Here is a 24,837-nt window from a genome sequence, read left to right as displayed (position 1 = left end):
TGCCACCGTGCACTAGGCGAGAGGTTGTCATTGTACTTCTGTGTGTACTTTTTATGCCAGGTGAGTACAGGTGATGGCCCAGACCCCCACTCCTGGCACTCCTAGTACCCCATGTAGACAATGGCATACATGATTTGCATCACTAGAGGCGAGGGTCGCTCTGCTGAATGTATACGGTAGTCAGTGGTGAGCTGTGGATTTTTGAACTAAGGGTACTGTATTTATATCTGTCATTGTGAGAGGAATGTAACACATTCAATTCAAGTCTGTGTCTTTTCTCGAGTAGCCTAATGTTATGCAAAGCAGCCAGGTAGACGCTATTGAGAACGGCTCGCCACTGACGGCGCGAACCTTGAGAGGCTATTGTTTTTAAACTTTAAGGCGTTAAAGACCGCCGCTGACGGTGCGTGCACGCGCGCCCCCAGCTCCCACAGTGTCAGAACTAAGGGTACGCCGTACCCCCCCGTACCCCCTACAGCTCAACCCTGACGGTAGTGATTGGCTGCCTGCCCGCGTGAATGACGGCCGCTGTCGGTCAGTCTTTTACTTTATTTTCTAGGGGTGGTGAGATTTTAGTTGGGCAGGCGGCCGCCTGCCTTGCCTCTATGGTGGGTACGCGTACGCCACTGATCTCCATTCTCGTTGGGTAGAAATCCAAATCCAAAGTGTTCCCCATAAGATATTTGTGTTCATGAAATTTTAAATGATTAGAACATTTTCCATTTTTCTAAAAAAAAAAAAAAAAATCAAACATTTTCAAAAATGCAGATCTACAAGCTCATGACTTGTTATGAGCTATTGTTGAAAAAAAATAAGTTTAAAGTGTTTTCCAGTTCCCATGGAAATAGCACCGCTCCTACAGAGAGGACTCGCCAACGCTCAGGACACAGAGCTACGTTCGGCCAGAACTACAGTAAACATGTGTTAGTTTTACATGAAGCATGAACCAACCTGCTCTGTGTAGTTTGATGTGTGGCTGTAGCATCACGTCCAGCAGTTTTTGTCTCTCCAGCAGAGTTTCTAGTGTCTCTGTCTCTCTCTGGAAGAGGTTGCACATGAACTCTGCAGCCACACTGAGGCGCTCCAACACAAACACTCTGACATTAAGCTTCACACTACAAACATCACCCTGCTGAAAAAAACAGCCAAGACCAGCCTAAGCTGGACCAGCTGGTTTTAGCTGGTCTTGGTGGTTGACCAGCCTAAGGTGTGTTTTCGCTAGTTTAAGCTGTGTTTTCACCAGCTTCAGGTGTGTTTTCGCCACCTTTTAGCTGGTCTTGGTGGTTGACCAGCTTAAGATGGTAGGTTTTGCTGGTTTAAGCTGGTAGCTGGTTTAAGCTGGTAGCTGGTTTAAGCTGGTAGCTGGTCTAAGCTGGTAGCTGGTATTTATGATGATTTTGCTGGTCAAGGCTGGTTTAAGCTGGGAGCTGGTATTCATGATGGTTTTAGCTGGTTTAGCTGGTAGGCAGCTGGTTTAAGCTGGTTTAAGCTGCTATCTGTTTTTTATTTTATTCAGGTGTATTCTGGTATGCAGTGAACAACTTTGCTGGAGAGGATGCATGATCACGGTGAATTTCAGCCAGGTTCCCACAGCACGTGGTATATTAAAAAAACAGTAGCCTAAAATAGCCTATATAAAAGTGAGCAAAATCCACAAAGGAATAAATAATCATGTATCAATTTCATACATAACAATAATTTATTAAACACTTATTAAAAAACTAAAAAACAACATTCAAATAACATATGTAAATAAACAAATACATTCATAAACTTCAACCTGAGGGGAACACACACACACACACACACACACACACACACACACACACACACACACACACACACACACACACACACACACACACACACACACACACACAAATTCAAATGACTGGAAAATAGTGAGAAAATATGAAAAATCGGACAGATCTGTCTTGATCACATGACTATGGAGATACTGTATACCGATTTGTGTGATGTTTGGAAAACATCTGCAAAAGTTGTAGTCAAAATTTTTTTGCAAAAATCGGCTTGCTGGTGGCGCTATTACGCACACCCCCATATCACCCCCCATACACAGACACACAATTTCTTGTCCTTTCTATTGATGTCCTGGATTTTTTTCTGAAATGTATCATATCCCCATGGCCTTCTTCCTCTTTGTGAGATCTTCCCCATTAATGTTCTGTCCCTCCAGCCACCAATGGAAACAGTCTGAAAGAAAACAAACAAGAACCCCCACCAATAAAACAAATATAATTAGCTTAGACATGCATGGGGTGAGTTGTATGAATTGTGATGTTTTGAGAATAACTTAAAGTAACTTAAACTTCACCCATTTTCAACCTTATCTTCATATAACTGGTCCTCGCTAATGTTCATTATACAATGGCACCATTTCTGTCTACTCGTTCTGCCACTCATTGGTGGAATGTGGACAGTTCAGAAACCTGCCTACCAGTGACATCACCAATGGAAATTCCAAGCTAATAGAAAGTAGAAGCCATTGTTCTTGCATTAATAATTAACAAATAAAAAAGTTAAAAATGTTGATCAAAATGACCAAACCTGCCTACCGATGATGTGGTAGGCAGGTTTCTAAACTGTCCACGACCCATCAATGAAACACAGAGTGAGTAGACATAGATGGTGCCATCTTAAAATGTGTATTAGTGAGGACCAATTATATGAAGATGAGTTGAAAATGGGGTGAAGTGTTTTTTTAACCCCCTTTTTCAGTTATGGAAAAATGCATTTGAATGGAAAAGGTGGGTGGGCAGGCAATAAGCCAGATGGCTCAATGGACAACAACAATTGGGGAAAAAAAGCTACCCCTGCCACACATGCATGTAGGGCTGCCACTACCAATTATTCTACACGATTATTCTATTGATTATTTTTTTGATCTACAAGCTCACAACGCGTCCAACAAGTTCCAAGCTTGTAGATCTGCAATTCTTTCAGCCCTAAAATGGATTATTTTATTACAATAGAGTATTTTCCTTTATGATTGATTAATAAGCTTAATAAGGCTTGCATAGTAAACTAATAACACTTGCATAATAAACTAATAATAGGCTTCTGTGCATGACTGTAGTTCTCTTTTCTCGAAGGTGACATTCCCATTTCCCGCTCAGTTTTTCATAGCTTCAGTTGATTGGCTTGGCAGGTTTCTGGTTGAAATTGATGCCACTGAGACAACCAAATGAAGGTATGAACAGTAACGCTAACAGGAATTCCACCTTCTGGAAAACTTAAAGAGAACTACAGTCATGCACAGAGCCAAAACAGCCCCCCCCCACCGCTCAGTAAACATACCTCTGAGTCCTGGGGTCAGGGGGGTTTGGCCTCGCACTTGCTAGTGGGGCATTCTTTGTCTGTAAGGCTCATGGTCTTCAGGGTTCTTGTCCCCCAAATGGCAACAGCAAGCTCCTTCATGAACAGGGAGTCCTTGGTGTTTGCTGCCACCATCTTCCAGATCTCCTTTTGGAGCCACACACCAGAGCCAATATGGACCTGAAACAAGAAAACAAGACATGTTTTAGAAATTAAAACACATTTTACCATGACATTTCCCAGACTTTCATTTTGGACAAAAGCAGGCACACTTCAAACAGTTTACTGTAAAGAAATTACATTTTCATGTCAAGGACCCCCAAATGTGGACCCCATTTGGAAAAGAGTTGGTGCCATGGACCTCCAATAGAGAAGATGTTAATTGTTGGATTAGATTTAGTACAGAATTCTACAACTGTCTATACTGTAGGTGGGGAGAGTTAAAGTAATTATTATACAGTACAATGTCATTGGATTACATACTAGCTGGTAAAACAGTAGTGAAATAACCCTTTGCGCCTGGCATCCCTATTTTGTGCATGCCATACATCCACACGGCGTAGTGTCATCAGTGGGCCGTACCTACGGAGGCAGAGTCGCGCTCGGGGGAAAACACAGATTTCCCCCAGCTGGTATAGACAGAGGGATGTGGGGTTTTCAAACTCACATGCTGTAAAAGTATACCAATTTAAAAAGCAGGCGTCATGGCTTGCCAGATCACAGGCACAGAACCTTGTTGCCACTCGACAAGGAACGTTACATTAGCAAATTAAACAAGAGTCCGATTGGAATGTTGTCCTGACTGGACAGAGGATCCAACACAACACAATGGCCCGAGGTTATCTGATTTAATCGCCTGGTAAGAGACACTATTACATTTTCTATAGATATGATCAATTAAACTTATCATAATATCAAAAAGCAAAAGCCATTCATTCATCAATGAAGTTTATAGAACACGTTTTAGTGAATTCCTAGTACAGGAGACATCGACGCCATTACAGTTTGGAACGCAACATGCAGCGATTTACACACAAAACAAGCCAAACCCTAACCTATCCTCGTTTAAAAACCTACAGAAAACACAATTGTTAATCTGGCAATGAACACGGAGCTAAAGCAGTGTGTAAATCCTGCATGATATTAAATGACGCATGTCACCAAATGATAATGGTGTCGGTACGTGCCGTTCACAAAACAGTCTCTAAACTGTACTTCAAATTTACTATAAACATTATTGATGACTTAATGGTTGTTGGGTTTTGATATTATGGTAAGTTTAATTGATCATATCTTGTAATAGTGTCTCTACCAGGCGATTCAACACTGTGCATATGTAAACATGTTTGGCAACACGGAGGGAGACGGGTGGTAACCAGAAAACTCGCCCCAAAACACGCTCGCCCCCATTTTCACCGACCAGCGGTTCTTGTATTCTTGTATCTGTATTACGGTTTGAAATAAGTTCAGGGTTAGACATAGTTTTACTGAGGTTCCGTATAGGAATAAGGTTATGTTTAACAGTTTAGGCATAGATTTACTGAGGTTACGTTTAGGAATACCAGGTGAATACCGGCGGGTTTGCCCCGGGGCGACTGTGTTTTGGGGCGAGTGTTTTAGTATTCAGACGGAGATGTAAAGAGGGAAACATCTCCGGTCTCAGTGGTGCTTGTGCTGAAACTTGACTAATGCAATAACATATAAGGATAATCTGATCAGTGATAAACCACATGAACCCCAGTTTATGTATTCTGGGGGGAACATAAACCAAACATTGCCAATCTAGCTCACAGTTACAACGCGTCGCGTTCCGACACGCTGTGAGCTCATAGTTTGTCAATGTTTGGTCTTTTTAGTCACATATATCTTAAAAATAAGTCAACTTTGCCGAGGGCGAGTGGACGATTGTGTTCCAGCTGTCCTTCTGATGGATTTTTTCTTGGCTGACAATGTTTCTATAGTCCATAAAATAGCTCTGAAAGTGATCCAAACGATCGTGTATGATGTAACTCTATGAGGCAGATCGTTGTGTTTTCCCCCGAGCCAAAATCGAATGGGCGTTCCTGGGCATTCCCGTCTAGCTCTGTGTGTATCTATAGGCAAAACTGTTCAAAAATAGTTCAGAAATAGCAAAACATAGCTGATCTACAAGCTCACGATGCATCATGACCCGTTGCCTATTTTTGAAATAGTGCTTTTGTGCTTAACTGTTTCTTATTTAGCTGGGGACACTGTGGAACCCCCTGGGGACCCCACTTTTATGAACCACTGTCCTACACAGTATGTTTCTTCAATACCTTGTCACCGTTGGTGTCAAACATCCCAGGTGTCAATGCCAAATCGTCTGACTCGGGGGAAGAGGAAATGGAGGAAGTTGCAACTGAAAATGTAGAAAATCACATTTAAGCTCCTTTTGGCAGTATCACAGTACTTATATTGTACACATTGTCACCATTTTCCGTAGAACAGTATGACTGTCTAAACACACCTATGCTGTCACTGGTTTGCTTATCTGCAGCAGGAATGTCAGGCTTTGCTGCAGAGCTATATTGAGGCCCTTCCTCCAGTTTCTGTTTTGCAATCTCTAATTTGTTGCATCTTAAAGCATGAACAGGGTACGGAAAAATAAAAAAATAAAAACTGAATTGATGTATGCGTTAGTAGGATAACAGTTTAATAATGAACCTAGCATCTGTCCACTCCATATAACATGCTTTCTACATAATGTTTTTTTTAACATTTGTGGTCAAGATCTAAGTAAAAAAGAACATGAGAACAATTAACCAACATATAGATATATACAAAAAGAGAAGAGCAAACTCATGCAACTGTTTCGTTAAAATTAGTCATTGCTTACTTAGTTTTAAGCTGCTGTAGGTCCAGCTCCAACTCTTTGGCCTTCGCCTGGGTACGACTGTACTTCAGAGATGCTCGTAGGCCTGCGTCCTGCGTCGCTGACGCACCATATTGCGAAAGGACGCATTCATGACAACTCTAGTGCGTCCATGGGACGCAGCTCCGATTAGCTCCGATAATATATAATATTTGTCAGCTGTGATCTACATGGACTCTCTCGGTTAGGCACCGTTGGTGGAGAAGTATAACTCTCCGGTTAGACACCGTTGTACTGGAGAAGTATAACTCGGTTAAACGGCGTTGTGTGGCAGAAGCATCAGCACAGCCCCTCGCTGTTAGTCTACGCTACACACACAGAGAGAGAGAGAGAGAGAGACGGCATGAGGACCTGCTCTTAAACGTGTTAAAACGTCTTGGATAGACCACTGTCTGGAATAATAACTGATCATCATACATACAGGTCTACTACTAATCTTTGTTGCTGTTGTCATCTTAAATTGACCAGCCAAAGTAAAATCCCCGATTTTAGAGTGTTCTCCCACTTGCTTGGAGATCAGAGTGAGTGGTGGATTAACGCATGTTGCCAATCAGCTGTGTAACATTAGCAGGTTAACGATGGCTCGTTGATCCTATGCATTTGACCCTGATTTGACCACAAAGGCAAACAAAAGCACTAATTAATGGCAGCTGTAAGTAACCGGTTGTCGTCTGTGTCTTGTGTATGTTTAATAGGCAACTGGATGTTTTCTGTAGCTTAGAGATATCATAACAATTAATTCCCTGAAGAGGGTAGACCCTCTCCCTCATGCTAAACTTAAAGTGACTTATAAGGTTCCACTTCTCCTCAAAAAGACAACTTTATTTTCCTTTCTCAATGACAAGCCTAATAGTATTATTGCATGTTGACTATGTGCAATAACTGCAAGCCAATGTTCATAGGCATTGTCAGTATTTGTCTTCATTATTTCTTGAATTCCTATTTCTTTATTTGCCAATACTTCCACTGTAAGCCAGTGTTTTCAGTCTACACAATAAATAGTAAAAACACATTCTACATTCATAAATAATACAAGTTAAAATAATAATAATGATTAAAAGGTTCTATGATTAAATGTATTCTATTGGTCAAAGGTATGTTAAATCCACCTGTTGCCCACTACTAGTATTTCTTACCATAAGGTGTGCTAATACTACAGAATCATATACATTTGAAAAAATATATTTATGATTTTTTAATATATGTATATATATCGGTATCGGTCTTGAAAAGCAGGAACGGGTCGCACTGATCTAGATCTGCTATTTTCACAATATGTATCTGTGGAACTGAATCAAACTAAATTAAGTGCCTCAACTCCTAATTCCTCAGGGTGGGGGGTCCCCAGTTAAAATATGATTATTTTGGGGGGTCACTGCCTGAAAAGGTTGAGATCCACTGCATCAGGATATAATGTACACAGTCACACACGCATAGAAGATATGGAGATTGGAGATCAAAGAAAACGATAGGGGGGGGACGTGTAATTGGGGACCCATAAAATGTCCCTGGGACCCATCTAAAAGACCACCCTTGCATCCCAGGACCCATTACATTGAAAACCTAGCAACATCACTGGTACTTAACATTTCGTCGTGGATAGCTTGGGGTACAACAGCATCTCCACCATATTCAGACGAGTCAGAGTCTAAAGCTAGTGCAAGATATATTTTGGATAAAACAAGATATTTTTTGTTATAAAGTTAAAGTGGAATAAAATGTAATTTCATGCAATCTGTATCGTATAGTATATTAATACAATAACTTATACAATCTGTATGTTAGAGTATGTTAATACAAATAATACTATATAACTTATACAATTGGGGTGGTTGTATTTCGTCTCCCTTGAGACATTTAGTGTCAAAGGTCATGTCTCACCTAGACACAGGATCTGACATGAATTTTGATCTGATGGTCAAGATTCAATGTATCACCTGAGCAAGCAGGCAGGCTCTATTAGCTCAATGGTAAAAGCTCAGGAAACCGGGTTCAAATCCGGGGGAGAAGAGGAAAGTTACATAGTGCAGCTTTAACCCATTAAGACCTGAGGCCGATTCTAAAAATGTTCTCTAAATCCTAAAAGTTTTAATAAAAATAAAAAGATTTGAGGTACAAATGTTCGCTTTAAAAAATATATATTCAAAGATTTTCAAAAATAGCAATCTACAAGCTCATAGCGTGCCACCGAGTGCCGCGCTATGAGCTTGTGGATCTGCTGTTTTTGAATGGCCAAAGAAATAAGACAAAATGACACAGATGCGTTCCCAGTCTTAATAAGCAGGGGTCTCTCGATCTCTTTAATAAGTAGACAATTCAGTTTCAGATGGGTTGCCAATTTCAGGAGAGAGTACCTATTCATTAGCTTCAATGTTAGTGTTCCTGTTCCAATGTTATATGCCCACTTCTTTGTGTCATCACTTCCAATTGCACTTATTTATCCTGTATCCAGAGTTCTGATTGGTTAAATTTGGTATTCCTGGAAATGCATTTTCGGCTTACTAAAGAGGTGGAGAGTCTGGGTCTGGGAGACCCCTGTTACTGATTACTTTAATATTACACAAAACAATATCACTTTACCTTCAAACTGTTTTCTTTTCTTTGTGGGAGGGGGGGGGGGCATAACACATAATGGTTCTCTCTTCTTGGGTTCCTTTTTCTGTTTTAGTAGGGCTGCCTGCAAACCATTCGTCTTGGCCACTGCAGCCAAAGAAATGTGTAATAATAACACACACACACACACACACACACACACACACACACACACACACACACACACACACACACACACACACACACACACACACACACACACACAGACAGACAGACAGACAGACAAGCGAATCATTAATGTTCAGTTCAGAGTTCACAGGATATTAAAACACTCTGTAGCTTCATCACTGAAAGCCGCGCACACACACACACACACACACACACACACACACACACGTCAGATTCTGAATTTAGTTTTGAGCAGCACACAGCCAAGCAGTACAGATAGTGGCCTATATTAAACATTATATTGTATGTTCCCACTGTCATTTCTTGTAATTATTGTCATAATCCCTTTATCAAGACACATTAAATAACTAAACAATGTTGGGTCATGACTTGTGATTGGCTTCGAACACAGCAGCCTACGCACTTATAAATACAGTCAGTAATAGTAGGCTAAAAAGCCTACATAAATAGTATTTCTGTGTGTCAACACTCACCTAAAATGTCCGCCGCTTCTTCTTCTTTCTTTTATCTTCTCTGAAGCCGGTTTATAATTATTTTTGATGAATCCAAAGCAACGTAATTTATCTAACTTTCTATTGAAGTGACTCGAGACAGCATTCATTCTCCCCGCGCGTCGCGAGCGGTCGCGAGCAAAGAGTTCAAGGGTCGCGAGCCAGCTGAGGCATTGTTGCCAGATTTTGTGAGAAAAATAAGCAGCCAGGTCTGTGAAAACAATTAAGCCCAAAAGAAGCGACATTTGCACTTTAAACCTATACACAGGTTTATAGAGCTTTATCTACAAGCTCACAGTGCGTCGCATTTGCAACACATTGTGAGCTTGTAGATCTGCTATTTTCAAAAAGAATAAGTGAAATATTTCACTAATATTTACAAGCAACAGAAAAACAAGCCCAAAGTCGCTTATAATAAGCAGATATGGCAACACTGCTCAGGCCCCATAAAGGGAGAAGCGTCATTGCATAAAGGGCCCACTTCTCTGTAAAAACAGATCACAAAGCTCACAACGCGTCGAATTGCGACAAGATGTAGATCTGTAGATCTGTTTTGGTAACCATAGCAAAAAAAAGTGTTATTCAGAATCAAATTAGCATATTATTTGCCAATTGCGAAATTAAGTAAATAAGTTTGGATGAATGTCATGATAATAATAATACATTATTATTATTACCATTATTATTATTATTATTATTATTATTATTATTATTATTATTATTATTATTAAATCTATTATTTATGTCACATCACAAGAAAAGCATAAGAAATGTAAAGTGAAATAAAAAAAAATACAATACAATAAAATACAATACATTACAATACCATACAATACAATACAATAATATATACTGGGGGGGGGGGGGGGGGGGGCAATTGTAACAGAAGAAAAATGGCAGGTATGATGTCTCCCCGGGATCCAAACTAGTTAAAATAGCAGATCTGCAAGCTCACAACGCTTGTAGATCTGCTATTTTTTTATTAATTGATGGATTTTTTATATTTTGTATATTATATATAATATTATATTATATTATATTATATTATATTATATTATATTATATATTTTAGATTTTTATATAATCATATTTGAGCTGGGGACCCCCCACCCTGATAAGCACTTGGAATGTAGGAGTTGATGCATTTACGTTTAGTTTGACTCTATTGTTAAAATAGCAGATCTTCAAGCTCACAACGCCTCGCAAGGAAGGTGTTGTGAGCTTGTAGATCTGATATTTAAAAACAAAAATTATAGTATAGTTTGTTGATTACTTTTGATGCAGTAATGGTGGGGTTTTTTTAGGTACTAAAAAGGTCTTAAAGGTCCTTAAATTGTCACTTCACTGTCATCTGGGGACCACCCCCAAATCACGTGGGGACCCCCCTGGGAGTCCCGATCCACATGTTGAGAACCACTGATCTAACCAAACTTGACCAGCTGCTAAGCTGGTCTTTGCTGGTCTTTGCTGGTCTGTCCAGATTCCAGCCATCTGACCAGCTAAGTCTAGCTGGTAAGCTGGTCTTTGCTGGTCAGTCCACCCATTTGACCAGCAAAGACCAGCTACCAGCTTGGCTTTGCTGGTCAGTCCAGCCAGCCAGCTGACCAGCAAAGACCAGCAGAATCCAGCTTAGTGACCAGCTAACCAACTACACTGGCAAACCAGCCTGACCAGCCTGACCAGCTTGTCCAGCCTGGTATGCCATCTAAACCAGCCAAGACCAGCTAATACCAGCTAAAACCAGCTAAAACCAGCAACCATCATAAGCTGGTTTGTGCTGTTTTTTTCAGCAGGGCACGCTGCTGTTTTTCCAAAACACACAATATCTCCTCTCCCACCGACGTCATGTGTTCATTTATCGACAGCCGTATAGACTCCATTTGACACATTTTACCTCCTTTGTGAGACATTTTCACCAAGCTCTCTGTTTCTACTGTAATATACTTATGTAATGTGCGAAGGCACAAAAATCAACAATTCCACCATTAAGCTAAACGGATGGCTACTGGAAAATAAACACCACAATTGCTTCCGGGTCATCGTGTTTCAAGCGTGCCGTGCGCAGCAAAGGATCCAGGCACCGCTGCCTTTCGCCACCTGGTGGAGGAGGTGTGTAACTGTTACTGAATAAATATAAGACATGAGAGACAGAGAGAGAGAGACAGACAGACAGACAGACAGAGAAGATGTATATTGTTTAATATATAAGAGTAATTCACGTTAGGCCAGAGGTTTGTGTACATGTTGTTGCTGTCATAGCTACCGCATTGCAGAGTGAGCAGACCGCAGTTCCATAATGTAATGCATTTGTAGCGTGTGTGTTGGGGGGGGGGGGGTATGTGACGTCACCCAACCGGGATGCGCCACGTGGTGGGGTTTGTTTATGTTCCGCTCTGCCTTGAAACAGCTGTTGAGTCGCGCACGCACGCGTTTCATAGCTACGGTTGGCGTGTCATCACACCATATATGGCCATCATCAACAAATCATACTTGTCACAAATAGTGACGTTGCAGAGTTTGGCCCCATAAAAGGCAGATCACAGCCTCACATGTATCAGTGATCAGTGTGTTACATTAAGCAGTGTGTCATTGTGCATTTCATATCAAAACAGTCAAGATGTATGATTCCAACTGTACAGCAGATGAATATGACTCCATGGGTTCAACTGGAGACAGCAACAAGAGGAGGAAGAGAGGAGGGGTGAAGCGGGAGGCAGGGCAGAAGAAGAAGGTGGAGGCAGCCATCCCACTGCAAAAACCCAAGAAGAAGTCACGTGGCCGTGTAAAGATAGCAATTGAATTCATTGAGAACACACTAAAGCGACGCAAAACCTTCAGCAAGCGTAAAAATAGTGTAATAAACAAGGTCAAAGAGCTTGCCAAGCTGACAGGAACCCAGGTTCTATTGCTGGTGGCCAGTGAAACGGGACACGTCTACAAATTTGCCTCCGACAAGCTCCAGCCCATGTTCACTAGTGAGGTGAGCGAAGCCCTGATTCAATCGTGCCTCAATTCACCACTGGACTCACCACCACCCCACGATGATGATGATGATGATGCACCCACGGATGTGAGCACCACGGCTGCCACGGGCTTCAAAGAGAAGATGGACCTCACCTTCCAAGCTTCTGAGTCGGAGAGCCTAGGCAGCACTGATGATGAATCGAAACCATCTTTCAACAACGTGGCCAGTCTACCAGGCAGCACCACCACCAACCATCACCACCAGCAGCAGCAGCAGTGCCCAGCCCATGGTGCCCACTACCTCCACTGTGCAGGAGGGCAGCGGGCTGCAGGTACAACAGCACAGCCAGGCCCCCACGTCCTCCCTGCCCATGGAAGGTCACATGATTCCCCAGTCCTCCGTACACAGTGATGGACAACATCTCCCAGGAACCCTGTGACTTCCAGTTGTCAGAAGAATTGATGGACTTTGTACTGACCATGAGCACTGCTGATTCAAGCCTATAGTAGGCAGTTCGATATGCAGCGTCAGTGTGCAAGAGACAGAGAAGAGGCTCTTTGGATCAAATAAATCTCTCCAAAGTGCCCAGTGTCATATGCGACAACCTTTTTATTATTGTCATTCTATTTTATTTTATTTGTTATGTAGCACACAATCTGTGGGACAAGTCCCAACAATATTTTGCTCCTTGTACTGTATATAATTCAATAACAAATAAAACTTCTTGAATCTTGAACAGCAAAGTGTCTTTCTTTCTGTAATTAAGTGAGGGGTTTCACTATGGACAATTGTCTTTTATCAATTGCTATAGTTACACATTGCTTGAAACTGTTTTTCTTCTTTGAAATGTCAAGGTCTCCCCTTAACTCTTTAAACCTTTGAAAAAGAGACCACTCAAGAGTCAGGCATTACTGAATACAATATCTTTATTAGACGTTAATGTGTAGAACACTGAAAACATAAACAACAGACATTAAAGGCAAAATGTATGTTCAGACTGTACACGTGTTACAAAACACTAGCATACATTCGATCAGTTTTCCTTCCCCCCACAGGTTGACTTTCAGAAATATTGATTCACAATAACAATTTTAATTATTTGGGTCATACAGCATCTTTTGATAAGAGCAACAATATTGACAGGCATTTGTTTAACAAAAATCTATCCTCATACCAAAGTCCCCGAAAATCAGTAGAACATCACAGAATAACTATACAGAAAATGATCAAAATAGATTTTATTAGACCTGATCTGACATCCATAACACAATGTCTTAACCTGTAAAACAATGACTTGGATGCCAAGTGATCACATTTGCTATGGATTCATTCGAGTTGACATGTTCCTTTATCATCACTGCAAAACAAATTGACTCAAGCACACGAGACACTCAAGTTAAACCTGCTTCCTTTGCAACTGGGAAAAGACTGCCTCTCAAAGGCCTTCTAAAACAGTGACACACCAAATATTGGCACAAACTGGTCTCCCAGCTCAGTTAGAATTTTACTGGTCCTTGTCACTAAAGCAGGGAGTGCTTGACCGTGCCCCCCTCCCTCCACACTGGAGAGGGTACAAACACCTACTGAAGGATGATGGTGCACACTGCACAGAGAGGTTTGGCACGCTTTCTTCCCCTCAGTTCACAGGTACAGTAGCAGCTGTAGCAGATTCGTTGGCCGCGTGTGCATCCACCCTCATCCTGAGAGACACACATCTGAGAGAGCAGTGACTGGTGGGCATCTCTCCCACAACGTCCCATGTGTCCGTCTCTTCACAGTACCGCTCGATTGTATTAATGAAGCTAAATGAAGAGAGATCAAAATATAGCCGTGAGAGAAATGTCTGGCGTGGACAAACAGACACATTTTCCCAGGCCTTCAGTGAGCAACAGCCTCTTACCGGTCCTCTCCTCCTAGAACATATATCTTTCCATCCACCACAGCCACACCAGGCGAGGAGCGTGGCCGTTTCATTCGGGCACACATGGTCCACTGGTTGGTCTCTGGGTTGTAACACTCCACCGAGTCTGTGCATGTAAATAAATGCAGACCACCTATAGATATAAGGGAATTAACAAAGATAATAACGGTTAGTGGGGTCTTTTATGTGTCCAAACTACAGAGAAGTTAAAGGTTCTATGACATTCTTTTTCACTTTTTTTTATTTTTTATGTTTTTTGGGGGGTTTTATGACTTCAATTACACCCAAAAATCTGAACTTTGAACATTCAGTGGATTTTCTTTGGTCTGGGGTTTTCTGAATAATTAGGCTGAAAAGTAATCTGAGCTTGGCCCTTGGACAGTGAAGTCACAGGCCATTAATCCCGCCCACCATGACAAAGACTTTTAACGTGTGGTAAAACTGAATGTCATGAAACCTTTAAAGTGAGACTATAATGGAACCAAGAGACATTAAGAACTAGTATGATACCTATAACGTAGATCTTTCCTTTGAGAGTACAGATAGCTGAATCAGCACGTGGAATCTGCATAGGATTGACTATAGTCCATACAGATGATTTAGGGTTGTACTTTAACACCCGGATCATAACTTCTCCATCTAGGATGAAAACATAATATATAAAAGTTTTGGACATTTAAAGGACGACTTCACCCATTTTCAACCTATCTTTGTATACTTGGTCCTCACTAATGCTCATTATAAATAATGGTACCATTTTCGTCTACCCCATCTGTGTCTCAGAAGAGAGCTGTGGACGGTTCAGAAACACTCCTATGAGACACAGACAGAGTAGGAAAAAAAGGGTACCATTTTATCAAAATGGGTAAAGTTGTCCTTTAACAATTATGCTTTATATACATTACATTAAAAAAATGCAACCCAGCAGGCTGAAGCTGCAGGTGCATAAACGTGTTCCATACCAATAACATAGATCAGTCCATCTAGTGTGACCACAGCAGGAGTGATGACATCGCAAGCTGGCTTTGTTCCCTCCATGAGCTGCCAGGTGTTGGTGTAGGGGTCGTAACGCTCCACTGAGTCGTTAAACACGCCCACGCCACCCACTGCATACACATAGCCATCCAGCACGACCAGGCCTATGTGGAGGGAAAAAAGAGGAAAAAAAGCATTATATCTGATGACTTGGTCATATGTAGACTCTACTTGGGTAAGCAAGGAAACAACCTTAGCAGTTATTACAAAACAAAATTAGACTGAATGCCATAGTTTGACAGTCTCACCAAATTCATAGCGTGCCTTATTCATGGGAGCCATCTCCAACCATAAGTCACAGGAAGGGTCATAGCGCCACAGCTCTCTACTGACTGAACCATCAGCGAATCTTCCTCCGGCCAAATACAGGGAAGAGCCTATGGTGGGAGAAGAGCAGAATTAAAACAAAGACCTGTGAAGTCACCACATAGCATTCAGGACAGTCCAAAAGGTTAATTATTGCTACTCAATACCATCTCAATACTTCCCTATTGAGATAGTTGACTCATCACAAGAAATAATCAGAAAATCACCCAAATAATGACAATGACCCTTACAAGTCCTAAGTTGATTTACCTATACTCCAGCTGACTTTGATGGTTCCTCACCTGACACAACCAGACCATGCTTGCATACAGGGAAGGGGAGACGACCCAGAGTCCTCCATTGGTTTGTTAGAGGATCAAAGCTCTGAAGGATAGGGGGCACCTCCACCTGCTCTTCCTCCTCAGTCTCTCCCCACACTGTCATCACTATCACTTCAGGCACTGGGTACACACAGTATCATTCACAGTAGTCACAATACTGAATGAATCCAGTAGGTACTTGGCATATACATATGAAAGTTATAGTCAGCTAAAATGATAAAAACAGAATCAAAGCTTGAATTTGATATGATTTATTTAATTGCTTGCAACCAACAGATTAAAAAGGTTAAAAAGACAATCGAGGATTAAAAAAACACATTTAAGTCATAAGTCTTATTTCCACTGTGGTCCCCATGCACAAATCGACAGACACCGACATACATAAACAACACATAATAATGTTGCTTGCAATAATGATAGCATAGCCCAGATAGCAAACTAAACGACAGAATTATGTTTCTTGCCAATGCCAGGTATATTCACACTTTCAAAAAAACTATTCTCTATTTTACCATCAGTTGCAACATGCATGCATGTGTGAGGCAGGGTACCTGTGCACCAGCGTGGCTGTGCTCTGTGGCTGTAGGGCAGGATATCCTGCTTCTTGGCCTCAGAGATGAGCCTCTGGCAGCCCTGGGATTCTTTCACCACATCCAGAGACTCAATCACATCATGGAGGTACGAGGGGGTGATAAGAGGAAGACGGATTTTCTCTAGCACCTTAAAAATCAAATAGAACACAAATGATTAAATAGTTGGAGCGACTATATAGCCAAGTGGTTAGGACACCACACAAGCTGTAATGCCTCACAGCGAGTCCCCAGTTCGATTCCTGGCCGGCCAGACCATTTGCTGTATGTCACTGTGCTTCTGTCTCTACCCATTTCCCGTCTCTCTGCAACTAAATGCTCAAACAACCCAAAAATAATACTTGTCTATATACTAACTTGTCCAACTGGATAATAACATTAAACACTTGCCTTCAAATGCGGTGCATGGTGCGGAACATACATATGCCACCATTTAATACTATGGGGTGTTTATTTATAAACTTGAAAAACGTTGATCAATCCAAATAGAATCATGACCTAAAATTGTTAAGTGTAATTGCCTTTAAGACTTTGAATGACACCTGCTGTTTGATGTGAGGAGTGCAGGCTGCAGTGGGTAGTGTGTACAACAAATAATTTCAACGACACTTTTAAAACCTGTAAACTTGTGATGTGACAAATACAGCGAAGTTGACGTTCAAAGAAGAGCCACTAGATGGCAGAATATGTCCACCTTTACAACAACAGCTCATGTTTCCTCAGTCACAAAAAGCCACCAGGATTAGAATAGTCTTCTTTATGATTTAAAAAGTTGAAATCTGAAGTAAAATGCTGTCTACCACCACTTAATTAATACTGTACTTTAATCCTATACCTTTTAGGTTGTATAAGCATTACCGCTATTCATATTTATTGTTTTACTACATTCACAACTGTCCAAAGCAAGTGCCCATAACAGTGCTGTGCAACAACAGTTGTGTATAATCCTCCAGATTTATGGAAATCAAAATGACTGACAGCTGCAGAGGGCTCCCTTTATGCTGTACCCCCAGAACCCTTCCATGCACGCCTATATGATATCACTAGGATTAGCAACAGACACAATATGGACTGCACAAAGACGTGCTCCCCTATATTCAACAACAACATGTATGCATGAAGCCTACCCACAGCAAGTATCATGTACATGACAAGCATGTAGTTAAAGACATAATTTGACAGTAATAGTAATACAACTAGGACTGCATTTAACTATTATATCGTAATTGTGTCCACCACATTAAGATAAAACAAAAAACATTGCTCAATATACATTTAGCCTGCTATTGACTCACTTTTATTTTGAAATATGGAACAGACAGCAGTCACATTCGAAGTGGTAAATAGCATATGATATAACTAATGTTGGTCAGTCGTTTGGAGTAGTTATGGTCATGTGTGTTATAGTCTTGCGTGGCCAGCCCTCCAATCTCCCTCCACTTCGAGCCTGGGATACAAGGCCATGTGTACAGAGCAGCATGACTCACATTAACAGCATGATAGCATCCCTTTAAGCTTCACTTAGCCAGACATATTGCCTTGACTTCTCTGTGGTCTTTGTAGAAAGACTGACCTTTTCGAAGCTCTGTCTGTGGGTACTAGGACACTTGTTTAACCACATCATGGCCGCCTCAAACACTGTCTCCTCCTTGGACACATTGAGATCATCACTGGCAAGGATCTCTGTCAGTCTGTCCACAGAGAGAGAGAGGAACTCTTCCTAGGGACATAAAAAAGTACATAAGACTAGTTCAGTGGTTCAGTGGGTCGGGACCTGATTTGGGGGGGGTGGGGGGGTCCCCAGATCTAGATGACAGTGAAACGTAATGCCTCAACTCCTACAATTCCAAGTGCTTGTCAGGGTAGGGGGCGAGTTCAAATATTATGACTATTTTGGCTGGTCGCGGCCTGAAAAGGTTGAGAACAACTGGACTAGTTGATACATTATGACCCTCTTCTGATACTTCCTGAAACTCTTTCTCCACCTATATCAAGTGCTCACTGTGATAAGTAGTTTATTGGTGAAAAGGACAAGTGAAATCATTCCTAATATTAATATTCATCCGATCACTGACCTAATGACTGACTCAAAGATTCTACAGGAGAAAATTCCAAAAACAGACAAACAACTTGGTAAATGTATCAATCTCTGACCTGCTGGCAGACAACCATGAAGTGTTCAAGAATGTAGTCCCTGCTGCGTTTCTCCAACATTTTACAGGAGTAGGCCTCTGCCAAGCCCTGAATCGCTACACAGTTCTTTTCATCCATGTGGCGCTCCATGTAATGACAGCAGGCCTCTTGAACTGCCGTAACATTCAGCAAGTGTGATGCTGCTAGCAGGGCCTAGAAGACCAAAAGAACAAAAAATGTATGCAAAAATGCAGATCAAACTAGGAGAGAAGGAGACGATGAATAAGGTTTATGATTGATGATATCAATTGATGATTGATGTACATCACCTGTACATTTGACATGGAGATGACCACCTTTGAAGTGTAGGCATATTTAAACAACAAGCCAATCATCTCAGGTTCCACTCCACTAATGGACACCCTTTCCTGTTTGGACTCCATCAAGTCTGTTGTAAACATTGCCTGTGCAGGTGGAAAGGTGAATGGTTGTTTCTAATTACTGTGTCAACAATGAATTGGATATAACATGACATTCAGTTCAAATGAAAGGCAAGGCAGAATTGAATGTCATTCCCTTAACAGCACCAGGTCAATAAATGTGAGCATTTACCTCAAAGTAAGAGCTAAAGGAGGCTAGTACATTACGATGGCCGGGGAACTCCTGTCCCCCACAGCACAGAATCACATCACAGAAAACATTGTCAAGTCGAAGACGGTTTAGGCCCTCTAAGACCTTGTTGGGATGGCTGGTCTCCACAAACACAAAGTCCTCACTCTCCCCTGAGGACAGAGCTACACTGGTGGCATCCTCACAAAGTCCCTATTGAGATAGTTGACTCATCACAAGAAATAATCAGAAAATCACCCAAATAATGACAATGACCCTTACAAGTCCTAAGTTGATTTACCTATACTCCAGCTGACTTTGATGGTTCCTCACCTGACACAACCAGACCATGCTTGCATACAGGGAAGGGGAGACGACCCAGAGTCCTCCATTGGTTTGTTAGAGGATCAAAGCTCTGAAGGATAGGGGGCACCTCCACCTGCTCTTCCTCCTCAGTCTCTCCCCACACTGTCATCACTATCACTTCAGGCACTGGGTACACACAGTATCATTCACAGTAGTCACAATACTGAATGAATCCAGTAGGTACTTGGCATATACATATGAAAGTTATAGTCAGCTAAAATGATAAAAACAGAATCAAAGCTTGAATTTGATATGATTTATTTAATTGCTTGCAACCAACAGATTAAAAAGGTTAAAAAGACAATCGAGGATTAAAAAAACACATTTAAGTCATAAGTCTTATTTCCACTGTGGTCCCCATGCACAAATCGACAGACACCGACATACATAAACAACACATAATAATGTTGCTTGCAATAATGATAGCATAGCCCAGATAGCAAACTAAACGACAGAATTATGTTTCTTGCCAATGCCAGGTATATTCACACTTTCAAAAAAACTATTCTCTATTTTACCATCAGTTGCAACATGCATGCATGTGTGAGGCAGGGTACCTGTGCACCAGCGTGGCTGTGCTCTGTGGCTGTAGGGCAGGATATCCTGCTTCTTGGCCTCAGAGATGAGCCTCTGGCAGCCCTGGGATTCTTTCACCACATCCAGAGACTCAATCACATCATGGAGGTACGAGGGGGTGATAAGAGGAAGACGGATTTTCTCTAGCACCTTAAAAATCAAATAGAACACAAATGATTAAATAGTTGGAGCGACTATATAGCCAAGTGGTTAGGACACCACACAAGCTGTAATGCCTCACAGCGAGTCCCCAGTTCGATTCCTGGCCGGCCAGACCATTTGCTGTATGTCACTGTGCTTCTGTCTCTACCCATTTCCCGTCTCTCTGCAACTAAATGCTCAAACAACCCAAAAATAATACTTGTCTATATACTAACTTGTCCAACTGGATAATAACATTAAACACTTGCCTTCAAATGCGGTGCATGGTGCGGAACATACATATGCCACCATTTAATACTATGGGGTGTTTATTTATAAACTTGAAAAACGTTGATCAATCCAAATAGAATCATGACCTAAAATTGTTAAGTGTAATTGCCTTTAAGACTTTGAATGACACCTGCTGTTTGATGTGAGGAGTGCAGGCTGCAGTGGGTAGTGTGTACAACAAATAATTTCAACGACACTTTTAAAACCTGTAAACTTGTGATGTGACAAATACAGCGAAGTTGACGTTCAAAGAAGAGCCACTAGATGGCAGAATATGTCCACCTTTACAACAACAGCTCATGTTTCCTCAGTCACAAAAAGCCACCAGGATTAGAATAGTCTTCTTTATGATTTAAAAAGTTGAAATCTGAAGTAAAATGCTGTCTACCACCACTTAATTAATACTGTACTTTAATCCTATACCTTTTAGGTTGTATAAGCATTACCGCTATTCATATTTATTGTTTTACTACATTCACAACTGTCCAAAGCAAGTGCCCATAACAGTGCTGTGCAACAACAGTTGTGTATAATCCTCCAGATTTATGGAAATCAAAATGACTGACAGCTGCAGAGGGCTCCCTTTATGCTGTACCCCCAGAACCCTTCCATGCACGCCTATATGATATCACTAGGATTAGCAACAGACACAATATGGACTGCACAAAGACGTGCTCCCCTATATTCAACAACAACATGTATGCATGAAGCCTACCCACAGCAAGTATCATGTACATGACAAGCATGTAGTTAAAGACATAATTTGACAGTAATAGTAATACAACTAGGACTGCATTTAACTATTATATCGTAATTGTGTCCACCACATTAAGATAAAACAAAAAACATTGCTCAATATACATTTAGCCTGCTATTGACTCACTTTTATTTTGAAATATGGAACAGACAGCAGTCACATTCGAAGTGGTAAATAGCATATGATATAACTAATGTTGGTCAGTCGTTTGGAGTAGTTATGGTCATGTGTGTTATAGTCTTGCGTGGCCAGCCCTCCAATCTCCCTCCACTTCGAGCCTGGGATACAAGGCCATGTGTACAGAGCAGCATGACTCACATTAACAGCATGATAGCATCCCTTTAAGCTTCACTTAGCCAGACATATTGCCTTGACTTCTCTGTGGTCTTTGTAGAAAGACTGACCTTTTCGAAGCTCTGTCTGTGGGTACTAGGACACTTGTTTAACCACATCATGGCCGCCTCAAACACTGTCTCCTCCTTGGACACATTGAGATCATCACTGGCAAGGATCTCTGTCAGTCTGTCCACAGAGAGAGAGAGGAACTCTTCCTAGGGACATAAAAAAGTACATAAGACTAGTTCAGTGGTTCAGTGGGTCGGGACCTGATTTGGGGGGGGTGGGGGGGTCCCCAGATCTAGATGACAGTGAAACGTAATGCCTCAACTCCTACAATTCCAAGTGCTTGTCAGGGTAGGGGGCGAGTTCAAATATTATGACTATTTTGGCTGGTCGCGGCCTGAAAAGGTTGAGAACAACTGGACTAGTTGATACATTATGACCCTCTTCTGATACTTCCTGAAACTCTTTCTCCACCTATATCAAGTGCTCACTGTGATAAGTAGTTTATTGGTGAAAAGGACAAGTGAAATCATTCCTAATATTAATATTCATCCGATCACTGACCTAATGACTGACTCAAAGATTCTACAGGAGAAAATTCCAAAAACAGACAAACAACTTGGTAAATGTATCAATCTCTGACCTGCTGGCAGACAACCATGAAGTGTTCAAGAATGTAGTCCCTGCTGCGTTTCTCCAACATTTTACAGGAGTAGGCCTCTGCCAAGCCCTGAATCGCTACACAGTTCTTTTCATCCATGTGGCGCTCCATGTAATGACAGCAGGCCTCTTGAACTGCCGTAACATTCAGCAAGTGTGATGCTGCTAGCAGGGCCTAGAAGACCAAAAGAACAAAAAATGTATGCAAAAATGCAGATCAAACTAGGAGAGAAGGAGACGATGAATAAGGTTTATGATTGATGATATCAATTGATGATTGATGTACATCACCTGTACATTTGACATGGAGATGACCACCTTTGAAGTGTAGGCATATTTAAACAACAAGCCAATCATCTCAGGTTCCACTCCACTAATGGACACCCTTTCCTGTTTGGACTCCATCAAGTCTGTTGTAAACATTGCCTGTGCAGGTGGAAAGGTGAATGGTTGTTTCTAATTACTGTGTCAACAATGAATTGGATATAACATGACATTCAGTTCAAATGAAAGGCAAGGCAGAATTGAATGTCATTCCCTTAACAGCACCAGGTCAATAAATGTGAGCATTTACCTCAAAGTAAGAGCTAAAGGAGGCTAGTACATTACGATGGCCGGGGAACTCCTGTCCCCCACAGCACAGAATCACATCACAGAAAACATTGTCAAGTCGAAGACGGTTTAGGCCCTCTAAGACCTTGTTGGGATGGCTGGTCTCCACAAACACAAAGTCCTCACTCTCCCCTGAGGACAGAGCTACACTGGTGGCATCCTCACAAAGTCCAACATCCACAGGCCAGGGGGGTGAACTGGCATCGACTGGAATCATTTCAGCCATGTCTGCCTTTGCTAGACCATATGACAGTAGAAGATGGAATAAATGGTCAGATGGTAACGATTGTTGCACGTTACCTTTAATGAACAGAATACTTGTGGAGAGAAACTACAGTGTGACATCAAATGGAAGCATATCATATCACACTATGAAGCAGTAAAAAAAATAATAAGAGTAACTGGAAAAAAAACACGACCGCCTGACCCTGCGTTTTAACAGCGGGCAATACTGGGCGACGTCGCCCAAAAATATAATGAAAGTCTATGAGAGCCGGCGATCGGGCGATGCCGGGCGACATCGTCCAAAAGATGGATTTTCTTTATCTTTTTGGGCGATGTCGCCCGGCATCGCCCAGAGTTGCCCGCTGTTAAAACGTACCGTCAGACACGAGAAGATTGATTTTCACTATTATTTTCCATTTACACATGGCCTTGAATCCCAGGCTCGAATATAAACATGGAACCGGATGAAAACCGAGGCAAATTAAATCAACTCGTTGGATAGATTTTATTGCCAGCTAAAACTTAAAACATCTGAGAGAGTGGCGGAAATGCTTTACTTTTTGGATACGATGTGCAGAAAGGGGTAAGAAACATGTAAAGTGGAAAATGTGCGACAATGCCGACTGCATACGGCAGAAACTAAAGAGGGACCTCATCTCGGAGCTACATAGCGGAGGGAGAGGTTCCGTAGGGGCTAGTATTTCTCCAAACATGTACAAATGCAAAATATAAGGTGCTTACCCGGTAGCTCCGGATGTTAACTCGGCATTCGGAATCTTTGTGCACTATATTAGTCCGTATTGTCGATAAATATGTGTTTTAATCCCGTCTGTGTCTGAACGACATTTCCCCCCTCGTTTACTTCCTGTTTACATTGAGTGTAATACCTGCTTTCACCGGATGCGCCCCGTCCCTACCGCTCATTGAGGAATACAGGGAACTGGATTCCGACAGAATCCGACACAAACGGGATTAAAACGCATATCTATTGAGAATTACGGGGTTCCTAATGTCGAGTTAACATCCGGGACTACAGGGTCAGCACTTTATTATGTTTTTTTTGTACATGTAAGGAGAAATGCGGACTTTCCGCGCGGATGTCCAGGGTGGTAAAGCGGCCAAGACTGTCATAGATAGGAAAGCAAAAGTCAGACTCGATAAGACACATCTGTGATACAGTCCTGATCCAAGGCTACACTGAAGAGTGAAGAAGACACGACTGAATGAAAAGAGAAATGAAGGTTTCAACATATACTTAAAAGTCAGCATTACCTTCTTGTTGACAGAACAGCCCATGGGGAACAGCCGCTGTAACTGTCTATTTCTACTAACTTTGTTGTGACGTCAGGGTGGTCGAGAACAGACCTTTCACAGCCTGCAGCGACACCTACTGCATGGCAGCAGTTGTGGATGTATTGGATTTAAAATGAGAAGTTTTTTGTTTTGTCTTTTTTAACCACTTAAATCCTGTAGAAATATGTTAATAGTGTTTTAATAGGCTCTAT

The 24,837-nt window shown here is 41.6% G+C and overlaps 1 protein-coding gene and 2 long non-coding RNA genes across 4 annotated transcripts; all 3 read right to left on the bottom strand.

Annotated features, from left to right (window-relative positions):
* Positions 1 to 2,034: 2,034 nt before the first annotated feature.
* LOC311059773 lies at positions 2,035 to 5,716 on the bottom strand. Its single transcript, XR_014602205.1, has 3 exons — positions 5,634 to 5,716; positions 3,319 to 3,516; positions 2,035 to 2,214 (listed from the first exon to the last, which is right to left on the bottom strand). It is a non-coding gene; the product is annotated as an uncharacterized lncRNA (long non-coding RNA).
* A 2,091-nt stretch (positions 5,717 to 7,807) lies between these two features.
* Positions 7,808 to 9,582, bottom strand: LOC311059774. The gene is made up of 3 exons (XR_014602206.1): positions 9,445 to 9,582; positions 8,818 to 8,929; positions 7,808 to 7,883 (listed from the first exon to the last, which is right to left on the bottom strand). It is a non-coding gene; the product is annotated as an uncharacterized lncRNA (long non-coding RNA).
* A 3,829-nt stretch (positions 9,583 to 13,411) lies between these two features.
* LOC311060595 (kelch-like protein 24) lies at positions 13,412 to 19,793 on the bottom strand. 2 transcript variants are annotated; one of them, XM_084078826.1, is made up of 12 exons: positions 19,696 to 19,793; positions 19,366 to 19,575; positions 19,083 to 19,217; positions 18,775 to 18,966; positions 18,194 to 18,340; positions 16,582 to 16,750; positions 15,992 to 16,150; positions 15,632 to 15,760; positions 15,311 to 15,487; positions 14,859 to 14,987; positions 14,328 to 14,481; positions 13,412 to 14,229 (listed from the first exon to the last, which is right to left on the bottom strand). In XM_084078826.1, exons 1-12 carry the CDS (start codon positions 19,711 to 19,713, stop codon positions 14,064 to 14,066), a joined length of 1,785 nt encoding a protein of 594 aa, XP_083934952.1. In that variant the 5' UTR covers positions 19,714 to 19,793; the 3' UTR covers positions 13,412 to 14,063. The 2 variants fall into 2 exon arrangements, with proteins under 2 accessions (XP_083934952.1, XP_083934953.1); XM_084078827.1 differs by lacking the exon at positions 14,859 to 14,987.
* Positions 19,794 to 24,837: the final 5,044 nt, after the last annotated feature.

This window comes from Gymnoscopelus microlampas (genome assembly GCF_963454915.1).
Source record: "Gymnoscopelus microlampas genome assembly, chromosome: 14".
Classification (NCBI taxonomy): domain Eukaryota; kingdom Metazoa; phylum Chordata; class Actinopteri; order Myctophiformes; family Myctophidae; genus Gymnoscopelus; species Gymnoscopelus microlampas.
This window is presented reverse-complemented; position numbering and strand designations above follow the sequence as displayed.